The sequence below is a fragment of the Solea solea genome, chromosome 9 (genome assembly GCF_958295425.1).
Source record: "Solea solea chromosome 9, fSolSol10.1, whole genome shotgun sequence".
In the NCBI taxonomy this organism is placed as follows: Eukaryota; Metazoa; Chordata; class Actinopteri; order Pleuronectiformes; family Soleidae; genus Solea; species Solea solea.
This window is the reverse complement of record NC_081142.1, coordinates 19,200,298-19,221,461: the sequence shown is the minus strand read 5'-3', so window position 1 is coordinate 19,221,461 and position 21,164 is coordinate 19,200,298. Positions and strand designations below refer to the sequence as shown.

Sequence of the window (21,164 nt, the reverse complement as noted above, 5' to 3'; positions counted from 1 at the left end):
TAGCCACGCTGGTGTGTGTGTGTGTGTGTGTGTGTGTGTGTGGCCCTCCTCCCTTCCTCTACACACTCTACACAAACAATTACACACAAAAACACACACACATTGTTATTAAAGAGCAGTCTAGTACATGGTAAACAAGTACCAGAAAATGACTTTGGTAGAAGTTAAAGTCGCTTTTTATATAATATTACTTAAGTGAAAGTCTTAATAATATATGACATTTACTGTACTAAAGTATCAAAAAATAAGGAAAATAGGGAGTTTTGTCTTTCAATTGGATGGTTGTAGGGTCAATTCCTGGCCCTGCTAGTCTATGTGTGTCCTTGGTCAAGGCACTTAACCCCATGTTGCAGATGTGAATGGCTGAATGGCAAAACTGTAGTGAAAAGCAGCTCATCAAGACTACAAATCTTTAAATAAATACAGACTATTAACAGTGTTGTAATGTAACAAAGAACACGTACTTTGTTACTGTACTTAAGTACACAATTCAAGTATCTGTACTTTCTTTATATTTTTGCTTTTACTCCACTACATTTCCTCTAACTATCTTTGTTACCCGTTACTAAGAGTTAGTAGTAGTTTACATTTATATAGTTATTTCTAGTCTTGATAAGCTTGATCATTTTTCAAACCCATTCACATGCTGCAACATTGGGATTAAGTGTCATGCTCAAGGAATTGAAGGCACAACATTTCAATTGAGAGACAACTCTTCTCCCTACCACTGAGCTACCATTGCTCAATCCTAACTCCTCACTTTTTAAATACTTTTACTTCTAAAACCTAAGTACATTTTATATAAGAAAAAGTCACTTCAACTTCTACAAAAGTCATTTTCTGGTACTTTTACTTTTACTCAAGTATCCCTTTAAGGTACTTTATACAAGACTGGTGAAAGTCTTAAAGTATTCAAAGAGTGTGAGTTTTGAAATTTGTAGCCAAAGCTTACAATGAGAGAGAGGAAGAACAACATCCTGCAAAGGCCACCTTTGTTCCCCGACTGGCTTGGGGAAAGAAAAGGAGTCCTCCATTTCTGTTTATATTGTGAAGTCAAACCTGGAAATCATGATGTTCTCAAATTTTTTCTCACTTTTAATGACTTGTTTTGTCAAATGGAGCAAAGAAATCAGAAAATATTCACATTTAGGAAGCTAATAAATCAGAAAGCTTGTGTTAATTGTTAAAAAAAAACAACTCTAAAACCGATAAATCAATTATCAAAATAGTTGACGATTAATTTAGTCATCTATTAACAATCGAATAATCGTTGCGCCGTATAGTGCCTTTATACAACTCCAGATAAACACAGCCGAAAAAAAGGACTACGCATTTGGTCTCTATCATATACAGTATATGTGTTTTAATGACCAGTATAAACATCAGTTACATCTCACTCTTCAAAAATTGCAAGCTTATCCTTTAATATACGTGTATATGTATTAAACACAGTAACACACATATAAGTTTCAGGCAATTAAAAGTGAAAGTGTTTTCAAAAATAATTTTAAAAAATGAACAACCATCTTGGAGAACACTGTCTTCAGTCGTCTCATGTAAACCCACACTGACCTCATGATGCTAAGGTCAAAGCTCTCTGGAGTCGGTCCATCTTTATGAGTCTGGTTGTACATTTGTGCTTATGGTGCACCGTGAATCTGGCACCGAGTAGATGCCTTCCAGATGGTGTTACATGACGAATGTAGCCTCTGAAGTGCCAACAATGTTCACACTGTCGGCTGTCGGCCAGCAGTGCAGCTCTGCAGTCTCAATGTCGAAATGGATCGCTGTAATTCAGGCTCTATACCAGAATGATAAATATCATATCAATAGGGGCTGCACATGTACATGGTGTAAACATGCCCGATAGATAATAATTATTTATATCCATAAACCTGAGGCATGTAAGAAAGAGGTAAATGAACAATAGAGAACACATCTAATTTACCCCAGTTTAGCATTTATAATCAGCATATAAACACTCACTATAATGTAGTAGTAAACAAACTGAACCATTTATTTGTTACTTGGCAACAGCTTCAACTTAGAGGCAGAATAAGATAATCAGGCTGCCTGGATTTATTTTTGATTTTATGGCTGTAGAATTGTCAAAACATTTTCAGTGAGTGAGTGTTTCTGCTCCTTCTTTCCAAAATAACTTCAACCGTATAGGAATTACGGTACTGAGAAGCTGACGTAACAAACGTCAACCAACAAAGCCCTTTTTCTCTGCTTTACGGTTTCCATCCATCCACCTTCTACCACTTTAACCTCCACATGAGGGTTGTGCGGGGGTGCTGTGCCAATCTCAGCTGACATAGTGTCGAAAGTCCATGTTGTTGAATGTTCTAGATATCACAAATGGTCTACGAGCTATAGTAATGAGAAGAGCGCATGCCAAATCCTGTCAGTAACAGAAGGGTTAAGATATGATGATTTGATTTTGTTTGTTTCATTTTCTACGCACTCTGGTCAAAAATGATATGAGACAGTAGATCTGATTTTTCCTCAAAGTACCACCAGAGGAAGCTCACGTAATACTGGTGGTACACGTACCACAGTTTGAGAACCACTGCAACATAGACATAACACTGCTGTAATAATAAGTTATATGTATATATAGTGTATATTTACAAAACAAAAGCATCATCCAAGTGATAGTTGGCAGTTCATCTAATGGTGTCAGCCTTTAAAAATACTTATTTACAAGCTGTTTCGTTATTATGTTACTGTGTTTATGTTATTAGTCCATATCACATCATCACTTCCATTACGCTGCTGTTTTCCCTGCAGATTTGCGGCTCATAAATAGGCAGCAGTGTTGATGAGGAGGATGAGGATGAGGAGGAGGAGGAGTATCACAGAGGTGCAACATATTTATACAATGTGTCATGATTGTGCCGCCCATGCAAATCAGCAGCGGTGGCATCGGAAATGGACTGTACCAAGACAGAAGAGAGGGGGATAGCTGGAGGTACCTTGGCACGATTTTTTTCCCACACCTGTGAAATTAAAAATATGATCTGATGACATGTGATAATACAGCACAGGTGTGTTTTTATCCTCCAGTGTCTCTTGAGAGCAGGTGTTGTTTAGAGTTGCTGGCTCTTACTGGAAACACACACACACCCCTTTCTCCTCCCTCCGTTGGAAACCATAGTGTCCGAGTGTGTGGTACGCGCTGCTGCTGCTGTCATCCTGCTGCTGCTGCTGCTGCGCCGCCGGGGTTTTTCTCTCTCACACACACACACTCTCACGCGGAGAAGTTGGAGAAGGAGAAGAAGGAGAAGAAGAGGGGATGCAAGTGCGATGATGCAGCTAAAGAGCGGGGATGCAGCGGCGTATTACCACAGCGCACAATACTGCACAAACTACACTTCACCCTCCCTCAGCTACGCCAACAGCAGCCATTATCTAACCCGATTACCAGGTAAGAGAAATATATAAAAAAAATAACCTTTGGCCTTTTATGATGAGGATCTCTTGAAGTGTCCGCTGTCAGGATGCGCCCAATGTGCATAAAATCATTCAAACTGGACACATTTGCAGACGGTTCAGAGGAAGATGGGGGTGAAAAGCTGCTGCTGTCATGTTATAGTGTTGAGGAGGAGATTTCACCAGGTTTCACATAGCAGGGATGCTGTGATGCAAAATCTGGGGTCGAGAGAGAGGGAGAGGAGGTATAGTTGTCTCCTCTCATGGTCTCATGCACTGAGCTTTATTCTGCAGGGATAAGCGTGTGTGTGTGTGTGAGAGAGAGAGGGGACATGTTTGGGCTGATGTGTGACTGTAACATGAAGCAGCAGCAGCACAAGCATCAGAGCAACTGCTCACTTCTCATCACTTCACTGTGGCACTCAATCTTTCTCCTCCCTGACACAAGTGAAGAAATAGAAAGTGAATCATTGCTGCTTCTGATCTCTGCACAGCTGATGGTGACATGTGGCAAATGTACAAGGAGTGTTTCTCCATGGCACCTGCGCACTCGCTGCTCTAACTGCCCCCCACTGTGTGTGCGCGTGTGTGTTGCAGGTATTACTTCCAGGTGTTGTGGGGACCTACATCTGTCTTATTATGGGGACAAAAAACATGTCCCTTTAAATTATTACATGATAAGGTGGAGACAAGTTGGATGAGTTAAAGTTAGAGCTAGACCAGTAGTACTAAGTCACTAAGAGGTGACTGTAAGTCGATGTAATGTCCTCTGAAGTCATGGAAACCAGACTTTGTGTGTGTGTGTGGTCCATGTATTACTAATGTTGTGGGGACCTAAATCTGTTTATACAGTCACATTATGGGGGCTAATTGTCTTTGTTATGGGGACAAAAATCAAGTCTCCAAAAACTGCAACATTTTTAAGGTGAATACATGTTTTAAGGTTAGGCTGAGGTCAGGGTCAGGTTTAGAATAGGATTAGGCCAGTAGTAATTCTGACTAAATCTCCAGGAATTTAATGTAAGTCAATGCAATGTCCTCAGAAGGTATGGAAACCAGACTGTGTTTGTGTGTGTGTGTGTGTGTGTGTTAACCCTTATTAGACATTAGCTATTTTTCTGGCATAAACATATCATATCTTTGTTCTGTGGACAAGACATTTCAGGATGTCATCGTCATTTTTGAGGTTTCTGAAATGCAGAACAACTGAACGTTTAATCGATTGGGAAAATAATTTATACATTAATCAAAAATGAAAATTAGAATTGATTGCAGGAGTCATATTGTATATTGTAGTTGTATGAGATTGTTCAGTGTAACTGGTTTTATTGTCTCCACTCAGAATCTCTGATTATAATAATGAGGTTTTCTTTTCAGTGTCAGTCAGTAGAAAATAAACATGATATTTCCAGAACACAAAACAGTTGAAGGCATTTATAAACAAATTTGTTGCTGTCAAGTTCAGAAAATTAAAACCAAATTTTAGTCCCTGGTAAAACAAGATATTAGTATTACTGAAGAATATGTGTTTAATAATTCATGAAAAATAAATAATCCATGCATTAATAATAAGTGCAGCTCTAAATATACACATCTGTTTCCCAACAGAAGATAAACGATAAGTGAATCGATTCAGTAATAGCAGGGTAATGTAGGTGACGCTAAAAGGAAATACCACTCATTTTATGTTAATTATTACATTTATTGTCCACTCTTCATCACAGGAAATTTAGAGGTGGACGAGTTTTGAACGGTCAGAGCCACTGAGATAACAAAAGTGGAAACGCTTTGCCGTGATGGCACAGTACATAAATTACAAAGTAGAGTCACATAGATTTGTTATCTGTGCTCGTCTGCAGCTCAGTGAAGCACATAGAATAAATGCAGGAGAGGCATGTGCTTCCCATTGCTCTATAATTGATGTGAAACAACACGGCACAGAGAGGGAAACTCTAGAGAAAACCAACGCTTGGCCTATTTAGAGATTCTTGATAGACGTCATGAATTATCACTGTCCAGGACAGAAGTCCTTTTGTGGCTCAGTTTCATGAGAAGCAAAAAACTTAAGAGCAAAGGAAAAAATCTTCCAAATCTGACTGCAGGCTGATTCACATTAGGGCTGAACGATTAATCGCAATGTGGCCAAAATGTGTGTCAAAAATATCCTTTTAGATAAATTATTGTCTTGACCTATACACGTCTTATTCTACAGACTGAAGGGAACATCTTTGCTTCTCACAGATCCGTTAAAAAAATGACCATTCCCTCTGATATCACAAATCATATCGCAGTTCCTGTCAAAATAATCGCAATTAGATAATTATTTCAAAATGGTTCAGCCCAAATTCACATATTCTGTGTCCAAATATGACATTATTGCTACTGCGGTGTGTGTTGGTGAAGTCACACTCATTAGCCATAAATTACAGCTGCAACTAACAATTATTTTCATAATCGATTAATCTGTCGATTATTTTCACGAGTGATCGTTTGGTCCATAAAATGTCAGAAAACGTTAAAAAATGTTGATCAGTGTTTTTGTTACATAGAGCAAAGAAACGAAGAAAATATTCACATTTAAGAAGCTGAAACAATCAGAAATCTTGTTTTAATAATGAAACCGATTAATCGATCATCAAAATAATTGACCATTCATGTAGTAATCGATTAATAATCGAATAATGGAGTAATTGTTTCAGCCCTACTATGAATGCAGAAGAACGATTAAGATGTGTTTTTTCGATTTGGGCCACACAGTTGGTGTAGTGGTTAGCACTCTTGCCTTTGGAGCAAGAAGACCTGGGTTCCTTGGAACAAGGACCTTTCTACATGGAGTTTGCATGTTCTCCCCGTGTGTGTGCGTGGGTTTTCTCCGGGTTCTACGGTTTCCACCCACAGTCCAAAAACATGCAGTATGGGGATTAGGTAAACTAACCGTAGGTCATGACACTCATGTGGAGAATAAAGCGGTAGAAAATGGATGAATGGATGTTTTTTTGACTTTGCAGCAAAGTCCACTGCTGCATCTCCGTGGATCGCACTTCATGGGCCTGGATCTGCGTCTCTGAGGGGAGGAGAAACACTGACCTTGCCCCACATACTGTACATTCAATACAAGCTCACAATGAACCTATGAAAAGGCAGTGCAACACTGCAACACTGCAAAACGACAATGAATATATAAGTATTTTCCATTGAGAGGAAACACATAAAGGAGAGCATGTCAGGGAAGAAAGAATAGAGCCAGCTTATTGAAACCATGGCCAAGATAAAAACACTGTGGTGAAAAAGTCAGATCTATTGTGTGGGAGCACAGTGTGTTCTTTGAACTGCTCACGCAAATAAAACATGTTTTGCAGAAGGCCTCATTGATCTCGTTTAGTTGTAATGATCTATTTCTGGATTAACCCATTCTTCTTCCCTCTGCACTGGGATAGTCTCAACTGAGTGAAATCGACACTATTAATCTGCACAGTTAAGTCTCGATGACACAGTTCTTTATGAGGCTGCTGCCACAGAGCTTGAAAATGTCACTCATTGGAGCATTACAACACAACACCATCGACATATTAACTACAAATGAAATCTAAAGATGAATGAGGAAATGTATATTTTTTAAACTGGCATAGAAAAATTTAACAATCAAAAATAGAATATTTAAATTGCAGCCTAATTCCATTGTTTGCAAATATGCTTTTTTATTATTGATCTCATTCAACGACAGCAGCTTCAAGACAAACATCTCAACGATGGATGGCCTGATACCACTTTTTGTATCTGATATGAATATTATAACTCTGAATTTCTACAGCCTTCACTCACCTGATCCTGGTCAGATGACTCACTTTAAAGCAGGGGTCTCAAACGACCTGGGGGCCAATAAGCGTCTAGTCTGGTCAAGAGGGGGCCGATCTAGAGGACAAAAAAAAACTAAATTAAAATAAAATTTATAACACAATATTCCATCGTGATACTGCAACAGCAATTTTCAAGTTTAAACACGCTTGTGGTTGATCTGAAATGATGTACAGTTCATGTAAAAAAACACACATTTATGATGCTAAATTAATCTATAAATAAGAAAAACACAAGTAAATAACAACATGTGGACAACTGTAATTAACTGTAATTAAAGTTAATATTAATTATTATTATCAATATTATTTTATTTATTATTCAAGCACTTCTGTGTTTACAAGGACGTGGTAGACGAAGTTTGAGACCTCTGTTTTACAGCATGTTTCAGGTGCTATCCTCGGAAAAACTGACTTACTCAAAATACTGTATCATTTTGTTGTAACCCTTTATGTATTTGTTATTTTGTCGATAAGAACATTACATAAACATTGAGTAACGGGGCCGCACATCTTTGGTACCGCAGCTGTCTTTGTTGTGGTGTTTCTGCACTACATTTCTCACAGATCTCTCATGCGACCATGTGTGTACTATAAGTATAGTGTCTTTTTCTGTGTGGGTTTTCTATCGTTGATGCTCGAGCGAGCAGGCCCGTCTCTTGGTGGTTTGCTGCTATTCATTGTCCAATTATTGCTAACTCAGTGCCTCTATTTATGAAATAAAAATAACTGCTTCTCCTTTCAGAAGATGCCCGGAGAGCAATCACTTAAAAGCAGCTCCTAAGAACAGCAAATGGAAAATCTTTCATAAGCAGAATTTTGTTAAAACGTCACACGATCCTCTGGCAATGATGTTTAAATGTATCTCAACGAAAACAGTTATTAGGCTATTTTTTTACTACTGTGCGGGCAACTTGCCCCACTCACACGCCGACAGTCTCATCTTGCAGTTGACATACGTGTCGTAAGGTCAGGGCTTTCTGTGGCATACCCTTTTCCTGAGGTCAGTGAGGCGAGGTGACAGGCAGGCAGCCCGTTTGACGGGACGGACACACCATCAGTTTGCAGCAGTCGGAAACACAAACACCCCAGAGTGTTATTTTGGGTCCATGAATCACAGCCATTTGGCGTCTGATTGGATTCCAGATGAAAGCTTCCAATGCGGTGGGTTTTGACACAGCTGTTGGCCTATTATTGACACATGTACACATAAACATACAAATATAATGTAGCGTTAGAGTCACACAGACCAACACAGACAAATAAGCCACTGTGCTGCTCATATATATAGATATATATCTATATATATGTATGCAGCCATGCATACACAAACATAGTCACACTGTAGGCTGTGTGATCTCTTTGGATCAGAGAGGCTTCAGGGGTTTGTTGTCACTGCATTTGTGAGTGTGTGTGTGTACTGTTACACAGACTCAGCTTAATCTCTCTGATGCCACTGAAGCTCCTGTCTTTGAGAATGTGTTTCCATTCGTCCATCTCTTCGTGTCTCTGCAGCCTCAGGGCTCAGAGATGTTATTGTCTGTACTTCTCTTATTCTTGTAGTTCTGGAGTTCACAATATTCACTTTAATCTGCAGCATCTGCTGCATAATAATCAACAATTAATACAGTAGTACTGCATGAGGTGAGGGGGGTTGTTGCTAATGTTGTGATCTCCTGTTATTTTCCACGTTGTCAGGAAGATATCTATGATAACTCTGACTCACAGGGAACATATTACTGGAGCTTTAATTGCAAGTTCATGAGGGGAACTGCTCTTCTGGTGAACCGAATTGGTCTTTATTTATTTATTCCCTGTCTTATTTTGTGGACAATTAACTGTCTAAATTATTTTAAGATTAAGTTTCTGATGCCATTTAACGGGAATTTTCCTAGAACCTTAGTGTCGGTCAGAACAGTTCATACTTATGTCCAGAGATTTACGTAACACGGTCACAGTACATCACAATTTCAGACAAGCACCAAAAAGCACAAATTAAGTTAATCTGTAGAGCTGCTCCTTGCACAAAACTCTAATAATCTATAATGTAAAATGGTCCATATGACCAGCCTGATTTTCATAGAAATGTACAAGTAAACAATATCTGTTGAGCCTTTGGTGACATTGGTGCAAGAGGAAAAACCAGGGAGGCACTAAAGTCTTTTTGATTCATTTTCTGTGGACAATACATTTCTGTACAAAAATCCATAACTGTCCGACCAATAGTTGTTGAGATATTTCAGTCTGGTACTAAGTGGTGGGTCTTTCAAGGCTATAATGGCCTTGAAAGATGCCCAGTCTGTAAGTATCAGTGACATCTACTGGTGAGACTGTATAATTTTTAAATGTCACTGTAACAAACAGAGGACTCTTCTCTCACTCATTCCTTTTCTAAACGTGAACAGGGAACTATGGTGGCCTTGACATACCAGAAAGGATACCGTTCTTCTTTGTTTGTGTCTTCAGCTTCACTTGCGTAATGCATGTTCTGGCTGGTTTGTCGGTTATTTATGGTTAGTATATTCGATTTCTACCAATAAACCTTCCTAAATTGACCATCAAGGCTGTAAGCAAAAAAATATAATAATATGTAATACATGTACAACTGCAGTCTTGTCTGTCTGAATAAACATTGTGTAATCAGTTTCTTTGCTGTATTGCCTTTGGTGTCCAAAGGCCCAAACAACATGTTGAAGCCTCCGCTGAGTCTCTTCAGCCATCCCCAGCAGCCTTTCCAACACATGGACTCTCTGCACCAGCTGGGACCTCCACCAATGGCACCTACGCAGCCTCTCGGCCCTCCACCCATCGCCCCTGCTCAGGCAATTGGACCTCCGACTATGGCTCCTCCACAGAATCTAGGGCCCCCTCCCATAAATTCTACTCACACGTTGAGGCCTCCCCACATCACCCCACCACACAGATTAGGCCCCCCTCCAATGGCACCAACTCAGTCTCTGGGTCCCCCACCAATGCCACACACCCTGGGGCCCCCGCCTGTAGATCACACACAAGCAATAGTGCCTCCAAACATGGACCTCACACAGCCATTGGGGCCTCCACCTCTGGCCCCTGCACAAGCACTGGTGCACCCACCAGTAGTGGCGCCCAGATTCCCCCTCCTTCCCAGTCCTCTGTCGTCCCCTCCTGCTCCAGGCTCAGACCCTTCACAGTTGCTACCACCACATCCTCCGGGACCAACCCTCATCCAGTCTCCAGTGTCCGGCCTCATCCCCCTTCAACATCCAGTTCAGGCAGCTCCAGCCAGCGAGCAGCTCCAAGGCGAGGGCTCTCCACTGGGTATGGAGGAGCAGGAGGACTCTCTGGGGCTGGAGGAACTGTGCAAACCACTGTACTGTAAACTCTGCAATGTTACCCTCAACTCTGCTCAGCAAGCACAGGCTCACTACCAGGTCAGTTGAAAAACACGTTCACACATTCAGACAGAGGTAGGAAGTAGCCTGGGTGAACTCAGCCGAGTCTGGCAAGGAGGCCAACTTTGGCCAAGTTCAGAATCTTCGAATAAAGGGCACCAATAACAAGCAGTTTTTTTTCCTGGCGTGCTAGATGCCCGCCCAACACAATGACGACAGAGAACCAATGTCTAGCAGCTCGTGTATACATCCAACATGACAGCCACCAAAGAACAGCTGTCTTTCAATTTGTCTGTTGATTCCATTTTAAGGGACTTGCTCCACGGAGCTTCCCCGGTCAACTAGCCGTGACTAGAAAGCCATCACTCCTAGAAAACTACAAGCATGTTTGCTGACACCTTTTCCGCCGATCTGCATGCGTCATCTGATATCATTGGTTCAATTGGTTGTAGGTTTATCCAAATCACATACCGAGGCATTTTGATCTACATCTGTTGGCCACGCCTCTTAAAAGTAGGAGGTGACTACACCCTTTTGTCCATGGTTTTCATGGTGGCCCCAAACGTGTTTGCCCACTTTAAGCTCCAGGTTACCTGGGTACCAAGTGGCCATGAGCTTGAAGTGGAAAAATTATGGAGGTGCCATATGGTTTCGGTCACATGGGAAGCCCATGTGAGCAAACACAGGAGGGGCCACCATGGAAACCATGGACAAACCCACTTGGGACCCATATTGTCAGCCTTAATATAACCCTTAAGGGGCCCAACATTGACATGCTGGCTGGGATAGGGTGTAAGTGCAGTCCGTGACCATCCTCCTTTTATTCAAAACTCAAAAAGGGTCAAGGTCACAAGTGCTGTGACTGTCATTAAAGGACCCAAAGAAGACAAACACCATGCGTTAAGCACCTTCCTACACAATAATGGTTATGATTTAAAATGTAACGCAGTACAACCCTTAAAAAACCTTCCACCTCTGCACCTCAGTACAGGTTGAATGATATAGAAATGTAAACATCTATTTTCTCATATCTGTCCTTTTAGGGGAAGAACCACAGTAAAAAGCTGAGAAACTTCTACGCTGGCAGTCAACAGCCACCGGCCATTCGGATCCCAGAAGCCCTCGATGCGTCTGGTCAGAGCGCCCTCAACTCAGGATCCAACGACAGTGACGCAGGCAGGCAGGTCAGGCTCAAACTTAAAAATGGATGTGGGTTTAATGCTGCTGCTGCTGATGAAGTGAGCAATCTCCATTTGAGCTTCCATCCCTCTGTGAGGAGGTGGCAGTCACTCTCATGTGAACACTGGAAACTCTCTCACCACTGAGCCATTCTCTGGAAAGAAAACTTCCTCTGACTCATTGTGTTTTGTTGCTGCTACCTAAAAGTTACATTTAAAGCAACAACTCGATGTGGGTTGTAAAAAATGCAGAGGAGCAGTGACAAAATAAAGCACATACAGTAGTGTCGATTAGGAGATTTATATTAACCTGGAGGAGAATTAAAGGATAATCATATTTAAATGTTGTGTATCCTAACATGCAGTTACAAATCTTGTCAAATGTAGTTTTGGGCTATACCTATATAGAGCAACTGCAACTTCCCTTCACTTGTGCTTTCTTCACTTGTTCTTTTCTTCACCCCACCAACACGTAGCATTTCTGTCGTTCCTTTCTCGCTTTTCACTGCGTTTCTTTGTCCTGTGTCTGCAGGCGCTGTATAAGGGGGCAACCCGGGTCATTTTAGCCACAGAGAACGACTATTGTAAGCTGTGTGACGCCTCCTTCAGTTCACCGGCAGTTGCACAGGCCCATTACCAGGGCAAGAACCACGCCAAAAAACTGAGACTCGCTGAGGCCCAACAGAACGCCAGCAGCATGTAGGTTTGAGCAAATACTCTTTGTGCTATGTTGGCCTTGGATTTAATGTGAAATGCACCAAATTTCATGTTATAGTCAGGAAATTATCTCATCTTGGACTTGATCAACTTAATCAAGTCAAAGTGTATATCGTAAGATCAGAATAGTGTTGATTCACTTTTTGGACCAAACTGAAGTGTTTTTGTCTGTTGCAGCGAAGGTAACAGCGAAGCGGCCCCTAGAAGAAACAGGAAAGACGGCAGTGAGTACAAACTGGTGAAAAACCGTCGCAGCCCACAGCTACCTGCCTCCATGTCAGGTAAAATATCAAATATACTGCATGTTAAAATTATAAGTCATCACACTTTACATTAGAAAAGATATATAGTCTTGTATAGTAGACTAGAAAAAGGCTGAAAGATGACAGGATTGCCCACAACTCCAGCAAAACACTCTAGCTTGGGAATGTTTTCCTACAACTCTGCATCTGAGGCCTTAACCACATGGAAACTAAACTTTCCCTCCATGATATAGTTCTTTTTAGTGCTTAAAAAGTGTTGTCTTCATGCACCACAACAGAGAAAAAACCAGAGATGACGATGTGGGCATGAAACGTTCAGGCTGTATACAAACTCCAAACACAGGAAGAATAATGACAACTAGCAGGGTTAAGGGTCAGAGGGGTGGAGTTACATATTTGTTGTTTACATAAAATGCAAGGATGCTGTTTTGAGATTTTTGTCACTCTAGGATCTGTTTTTCCAACATGAGCGTTTTAAGGTTTGCTAATATAAAGATTAGCTGCAGTAAGATTTGCATTTGCTGGAACTTACTAACCAATTGTATGCCATTGTATTCCAATGAAGCCATTGTATTCAACCATCAACCATCTATCATCATCACCCATCATTTGATGGTTGTTGTAGGAGCTGGATTCCTGTTGAGAAGCAGAGTAAAAACAATGGTCACAGAGTCAAATAATCAGCTCACACTCTCACTCGCTGAGTGTGATTTTAGGGCTTTTAGCACAGTCATAATCACGGTAATTGTTATGACATAATCAACAGTCATTCATGATGAAACACTTACTTTTTACCGGCATTTACAGAATCCACCAGGGCATCCAGAACTCCCGTTCTCAACCTCAGTCACTGAGCTGTGATGGAAGAGCCTGGAGGCAGATAGAGGGGAAAAATAAATCCAAAGCAGTTCTTCCATATACTAATGTCAGAATGTCAGTGTAATAAACTGCTGCTGCTGCTGCTGCAGTTAGAGAGATAGAGAAAAACTCCTCACATTTTACTCCTAAGACTAATATCTGTGCTGAACACACGGGTGTTCGGATGTATCCCGACATGTTCAGCTTCACTTTATTGTCGGGCTGCATCAATGAATCTGTTTTTTTTTTTTACAAAAATCAATACAAGTTCTGTGATTGAATCTTCTGGTTTCTATGCTCCTCTCTATGACAGTAATCTCAATATTTCTCAATGTTAGGGACAAATATATGAAATCAAGAAATAGATAGATTGACAGATTTAATTACTTGCTTAAATGCTCTTTACCAACAGGCGCATAATTTGACATAATTAAGAATTAGGTTGAATACTCGGTATTCCTTATCTTATGGGGACCTAAATCTGTTTACACAGTCACATTATGGGCACAAAAATCAAGTCCCAATAACATTTTAAAAATGAAGACATGTTTTAAAGTTAAAGTCATTGCAATGTCCTCTGAAGTCATGGAAACCAGTGTGTGTGTGTGTGTGTGTGTGTGAAAACAGATACAGACGAGGTAACGTCAGAGTCTCTGCTGACGTCAGAAAAAGCCATCTCATTGTCGCCATGTTTCTCACTGTGTCTTTCTGCAGACAAAAAACAAAACAATTGCACTCCAGCTCAGCATGAAACAGCAGAAGTCTCACAGTTGAGCCATTTCTCGTCCTCTCTCTTTCTTACACACACACCACAGACACCACAATGATTTAATCGGTCTCCTCGGTGGACAAACCCCAGAATAGCTGCAGCCTCTCCTGCGGTTGACTAGTCACCGTCTTATCTCGCTCTCTATCTGCTTCTAGTTTTTGTCCTGTACAGTATGTGTAGTTAGGATCAAGTGTGTGATATTGATCTCGGCTATATTCAATATCTATATTATCTTTAGCTGTGGAATGTAGCTTTGAGTGTTTCCCCTAACGTTAAATGTTTTGTATTTATGTTCATGCAAACATCATTATGGGATTCATCTATGTTGATAATCAGAAAAGCAACAAGTCCGCAGTAATGAGCAGCGTAAACACAGCCGTCATTTTACCACCAGCAAGTTCACATAGTCAACTTTGACAATGTTAAATGTCGAGTACTGTATAATTGTCGCAATATTTTTGCTAATTAGCACGAAATTCTGTTTCATGCTAATTTATTTCATGCAGCTCTCTCTCTGTTTAACGGTATCCAACAATGTACCCAATAATAGTTGATTCATTCAAGGTTGGGCACTAAAATTAAGACATACAGTTCTAAATTTAATCCCAAGGGGAACATGAAGGTATACGAGTTTCATGGCAATTCGTCCATAAACTGTCAAAACATTGACTCATATTCCGATGTCTCCGGGGACCATGAATGTCTGTCAACCTGTAGTTGTTGTTGAATGTTTCAGCCTGAACCAAGAAGGTGAACCAACAGAAAATCTTTGACCCCTTAGCCGTGTTTCCACCCAGTGGAACGGTTAAGTTTCCATTAGGAGTAGTACCAAAATAACCGGCCCCAACCGTTCCATTTTTGGTACCCTTCCCTTGAGGTGCCAGAGCTAGACCGGCTCCACCCAAGACAGTGAGCTGATTGGGCGACAGAAAAACATAACTCTCTTGCAACCTGTGTTTCCTCAACGCCCGCAGTCTATTCTTATAAAGAGCTTGACGTCTTGTTGAGACAAAGAGCCACAAACCAAGCAGGAAAAAAATGAGCTGCTGGATGTCTTGTTCGAAGTCGTCGTTCATTGTTGCCTGCCTAAGTAAAGATATTGTTCACAGTTGAAACACGAGCCTGACCCAAGGCTTTACCATTCCATAACATACCGTACTGTACCAAACCGAACTGTATCATGATGGAAACGCAGCACTTGTTTTAATGTGGTTGAAAAAGCCAAATGTTTGCTGATTCTGATTCTAGTCTCCAATCCTAATCTTATCTTTTGGGTTTGGAAGTGACAGCCCGAATAAAACAACCATATTGTTGCGAACCATTAATCCTCCACACTGTCATGAAAGATAAACATGAATTGTTTTCTCTCTGCAGGGCCGTATTACAACCCCAGACCAAGGCAGCGCATCCCCAGGGACTTGGCCATGTGCGTGACTCCCAGTGGACAGTTCTACTGCTCCATGTGCAACTGTGGAGCCGAGCAGGAGACGGACTTCAGGCAGCACCTGGAGAGCAAGCAGCACAAAGCTAAAGTGTCGGAGTTAAGGTACCGCCACGAGATGGAGAACCTCGGCTACAGCTAAGGAACATGTGGAAACAGAGAAGCTGCTGGTGGCAAATACTGTGTTTAGGAGGCATAATATTACATGAAGGTGTTACTCAAAAACAGCCTCAAGATTTTACTGTAGCTCATTTGATTTATGGATCAAAACAAACCTAAACTCATACAGAGTTATAATTTAATATGACGTATCTGTTACGTGCAAGAAAAGGATAAATGGACATGACTCTGGTCAACTTTCTTCAAGGATTTGGAGTTGCATTTTGAGAGGATACGTGTAAATTTAAAATGAACTGCAAATCAATTTTGAGCTTGTTTTGTGGTGAGGACAAAAGGCTCAAGAATACAATTCAGAGAGAAATCAAAACGTGAAAAAGAAGAGAGAAACCTTTGAAAAAGGAGGAGAGTGCAGGTCATTTCTGGTACAGGCCCTGCAGCAGGGACCACTTTAGTGACCACCGGGCTCAAAAAGTGCAAATTCAACATCTTTATAAATGAATAGAGGCAATAAAAACCCAAAACACACAATAAAAAAACAAAAGCACAATGAATAATATCATCGGGTAGAAGCAGAGGCCGTTCACATGTAGCATGTCTTTTGTGTGTGTGTGGACAAAAATGTGACTGCATCTGCCGTGAAGTGCCTGTTTTCTGCACACGTACAAACCTACGACCGACTTTGTTAATCACGTGACAAGAATGAACCAATCAGCTCCTCAGGATGATGGGGATGGAAAGAGTTTTTTTACGGCAGACACTCCATCTTTGGATACTCAGGCCAACCATTCTAAGAAGTAGGTCAAACTGATGCGGCTTCTGAATCAGTGAGTGAATTTCTCTGCCATTTATTTGGCTTCTGAAGAATGAGACGCGTCCATTATACTTAGTTTTTATTTCAGTTTTTTCTTACAGTAGTCGAATGGGTTCATTATTATTCACCGAGGCTGCAGAAACCAGGTGTTCCAAGCATTTCAGATGCGACATGTGAACGGCCGCATATGTTTATGCTTTAGTCGACCGCTTTCCAGGCTAAAGACATTGGTTAGCCTTGTTTGTGCCTTTAGGATGAATAAGGCTTGGTAGTTAACCATAGCTAATCATTTAGCATTGGTAGAAAGTATTGATTGGATTTTCTATATTCTTTAAATCTTGTGTAAATATCCTCAAATTTCAGTATAGATATAAATATAGTTATGATATCAACAATTACTGCTGCCTCTTTTGGTTAATGTTAGCTCAGTATATATTATAAACACTCATTTATTATTATCTGTTTAATACTTATCAGGACCTCTCAGTACAAAGTGTGCACTGATTGAATGTGGGCCCACTATGTTTGTGTCCATACACCACGTTTGTTTATTGATAATGTAAATCTGGTACTATCTGGTTCGTCTTTAGTTAAAAAGCTGTTGGTGTCGAGTGTTTCAGACAAAATATAAGTTGAACGGTACTGTGATGTAGGAAAGTCCAAACATGTTCAACACTCTCACAAAACACACACACTTTAATTCATTTGCAAATGAAGCTTGTGTTGTGTTTCTGTTTAAGACAAATTGAATTGTCCCAATCAGTCTCTGAATCCCAGAGGAGACATCACCTGGTTTAACTGAAGTGTGAAACGACTGCAGTGGAGTTTTGTCTAAATTCACACACTTCTTGACTCATCCTGAAAAGAACCGTTATGTAATTTGCATAAAATCTGTTTATCTGATTTTCTGAGCAGTCACAAGGCATTCGAATGAAAACAGTGTGTGTTCTGCGCTTTTCAGCACGACTGCATCCAAAGACGACTATTGGCATGTTTCCATTGAGTGGGTTTGAGTGCATTTCCATTAGAAAGAGTACCAAAATAACTAGAGATGCACCGAAAATTCAGCCACCGAAAAATTTCGATCAGTTAAAAATACTTAACAATCATGAAAACGTGGGTTAATCTCTAAAATCTCATAATTTAACACAGGAGTCTGGTGTATTTAGCAACGGCACGGCTGAAAGCCGGCGATCGTGAGCGGCGTCCCAAATGCAAAACTTTTTTCTGGTCAACACCTGGGTTTTCATCACCATCCATTTTGTATTTATTTCTCCTTAGCGCACATTCTCCTATGTTCTGTGCCGCTGCTTGTAGACTCTCAACTGCAGCCGGTAACTCAGAAGTTACACACTGAAGTTTTATTCTATTAAATATAATGTCTAGGTAACAGTTAAAGATATGTTCTGTCTAGGCTAGAGTCTTAGATGCCAACATGTTTTATTTTTACTGTACCTGTCCTTCAAACGTCTCATACAAACAAGCTTTTCAGACACACATTCCCACATAATTGAATCTATCAAAGGCCTGATGGGGTCACAAGTGAAATGAAAGCAGCCTCCTGGCTTTCTGTGCGAGCGGTCTGATTAGCTGTGGGACGGCGAGGCAGCTGTTTACATCTCACATTTGTCTCTAGAGCACAAACGCACACCTGACACATGCTCCCACGAGGACACTAGGGAGAAAAATGCACTGCGGCGTGCTGTGGAGGAGATGCAGACAAAGCTTAGAAAATAAAAAAATCCCCACTGCGCTGTGCAGTATACTCCGAAGCAGAACAAAGAACGGATGAAAGCGGAGCTGTAACCAAAGCTGTGGGTGAGACACGTTCGAGGAGATGCTGCCGTCTGATAATAGCACTCCTACACCTCAGAGTAATAACAAGCATTGTCTCACATGAAAGCGGTGGCAGCATAAACCTTTTATTATGTTAAAAAGCTCCAGCAGTCATAAATCACAATGCAGTAAAAGGGATAGAGAAAATGAGGAGGTAGTCGAGGGACCATTTAAAATCCTGTCAAGTCAAGAACCCAGTGCTGTTTCACTTAAGTTGTGTGTTTGGATCCCTCAAAGTGCGCGCACACACACACACACACACACCAAAATCACTGGTGAAGGCCTTAGCATGGAAATGATTTATGAGCAGCTCAACCAAAGATTGATATTTCTCCATTAAATTCATTTGAACAAGGCTGGATTAAATCCAGTCGCCTGCCTCTTGGGCCCAAAATACTATATACTTGGTTTAAGGACTCTTTTTTTTTATTGTTGGATGTTGTGCTGGTTGTTTTCTGGGTCGCTGGGCAAATTATAAAACTGTCACGTCGACTATTTTTTGCACAGGCCCAGAAGAATTTAAATGATCGAGTATTTCCGAAGTAAGAATAACTGAAAAGTCATAAAAATATCTAATCTTAAATCATTAGTATAACACTGAGGATTTAGCAGCTCCAAACTGTTTCGCACTTTCATCTACTTTTTTCCTGACAATATCAGAAAATCACAGTAGTTCTACATTTATTTAAGTTTGAAAAAACATAAAATATCACTTTTATTAAACTAAACTGTAGTGAAAGGACATGATGATTATCCCTTTGGTCAGTTTCAAGTCAATTCTCCTTCATTTAAGAAAATCTTGAGCCAGACCAAAAGGACTTGAAAACAAACAAACAAACAACTGTGGCAAATATTAGAAAATAATAATAATACAAACTTTGGCATTCAGCACTTTGATTTACTCTGTTTACTAAAATACTGGAGAGAAATAAGTTATTGTTTTGTCTGGTAAAAAAATACACACTTCAGTAGTATCTGTGTTTGTTTCATGTTTACACATGTTTACAAAGACTGTAATGGTTGATAACTATAATATATCAATAACTAAAGGTTTCACTGCTCTTAACCAATGTATTTACATACATTCTAACATGTGTCTGACGGAAGCATCTGTTTAAAGTTGAACTTGAGTGAATTTTGTTGTAAATGACAGAGGAATAATTAATATTATTATTATTATACAATATTATAATTTTTTGTTTGTTTCCCGCATGTTATGCTTTATAGCTGTTCCGATGTTTAAAGATGTTTCTACTATGGAGAGGTTGGTTGAAGACTGTTGTTTTTATGATGTTTATTTATTTATTTTTGTTTTGTCGGAAACGTCTGTATGCTGTGCTAAGTCTACAAAATGACGCGATTTTTGCACTGAACACATAAAATCAAAGGAAATGACATACTAGCATTTATTATTTCAAGTGAACACTTTGCTACCATTGTTATTGTTTTATCCTAATGTTTACAAGGTGAGGCGTCAACGCTGTTATGGATGTGGGTCATATTTGTAATCCTGTGTGTTGTAAAGTCAATGTGCTGCACTGTTGGGATTGATTAAAACCAGGATATACTATGAATATTATGAGAATGAAGTCGTAATATTACGAGATTTTGTATCATTATTTAATTTAATTTAATTTAATTTAATTTAATTTAATTTAATTTAATTTAATTTAATTTAATTTAATTTTATTTAAAAATGTAATTGCTCTGCGTTTCTCATGTAGTGGTTGCAGCTTTTTTCTCATATTACGACTTTTTCTCATAATGTTATGGCTTTATTCTCATACTATAACGACTTTATCCTTGCATTATTACAACTTAATTCTCATAATATTACCAATTTATTCAAATAATATTACGACTTTTCTTAATATTACGAGTTTATTCTCATAATATTACGACTTTATTCTTGAAAGATTTTTTTTTTTTCTTTTCAGTTTGCCCCCCGTCGTACATACACTGGTATATACAGTATAACTGTATTTTAAAAAAGTTCTCCAAATACCAATCAGAGGAAGCTTATGTACCACTGGTGGGTACACATACCACAGTTTCAGAACCATGAATAAAGAGTGCGCAGGTGCATCTCTACCTAAGTGAAATTGTCCTGTTTTGCATGCATTAAATCACAGTACAGTGGATGTGTTCTGCTTACCTCACATTGAGAAAAGCCTGTGTATCCTGGTGTTCAGTATGAGCCGGTCAGAATTCAGGACCTCCCTTCCACACCTCCATCCTCAAAGCAGTGCCCCCTGCAGGACAGTAAAAACTGTTTAAATCTACACACACATCAATATTCTCTGTGAAAACCTCAGTACACTGTCAGTGCCTCTGAACTTCTGTGTTGCCAATAAACCACTGTACTCACTGACTCAATGGATGATTGAGATGTGTGTGTGTGTGTGTGTGTTTTCTGACTGATGAATAAACGTGCAGATGATATAAATAGCTGAGCTGAGTTTGTGATTATTACAGTGTTTTATGTGCTCTCCCTCTTAAAAATACTCA

The 21,164-nt window shown here is 40.0% G+C and overlaps 1 protein-coding gene and 1 long non-coding RNA gene across 2 annotated transcripts; one reads left to right on the top strand and one right to left on the bottom strand.

Annotated features, from left to right (window-relative positions):
* Positions 1 to 1,248: 1,248 nt before the first annotated feature.
* On the bottom strand, positions 1,249 to 10,045 carry LOC131465518 (uncharacterized). Its single transcript, XR_009241321.1, has 3 exons — positions 8,281 to 10,045; positions 7,258 to 7,347; positions 1,249 to 1,801 (listed from the first exon to the last, which is right to left on the bottom strand). It is a non-coding gene; the product is annotated as an uncharacterized LOC131465518 (long non-coding RNA).
* On the top strand, positions 3,197 to 16,319 carry zmat3 (zinc finger, matrin-type 3). Its single transcript, XM_058638262.1, has 6 exons — positions 3,197 to 3,430; positions 9,966 to 10,702; positions 11,707 to 11,847; positions 12,374 to 12,540; positions 12,736 to 12,839; positions 15,823 to 16,319. The coding sequence occupies exons 1-6, from the start codon at positions 3,310 to 3,312 to the stop codon at positions 16,029 to 16,031; spliced, it is 1,479 nt and encodes a 492-aa protein (XP_058494245.1). The 5' UTR covers positions 3,197 to 3,309; the 3' UTR covers positions 16,032 to 16,319.
* The last annotated feature ends 4,845 nt before the right edge of the window (positions 16,320 to 21,164 follow it).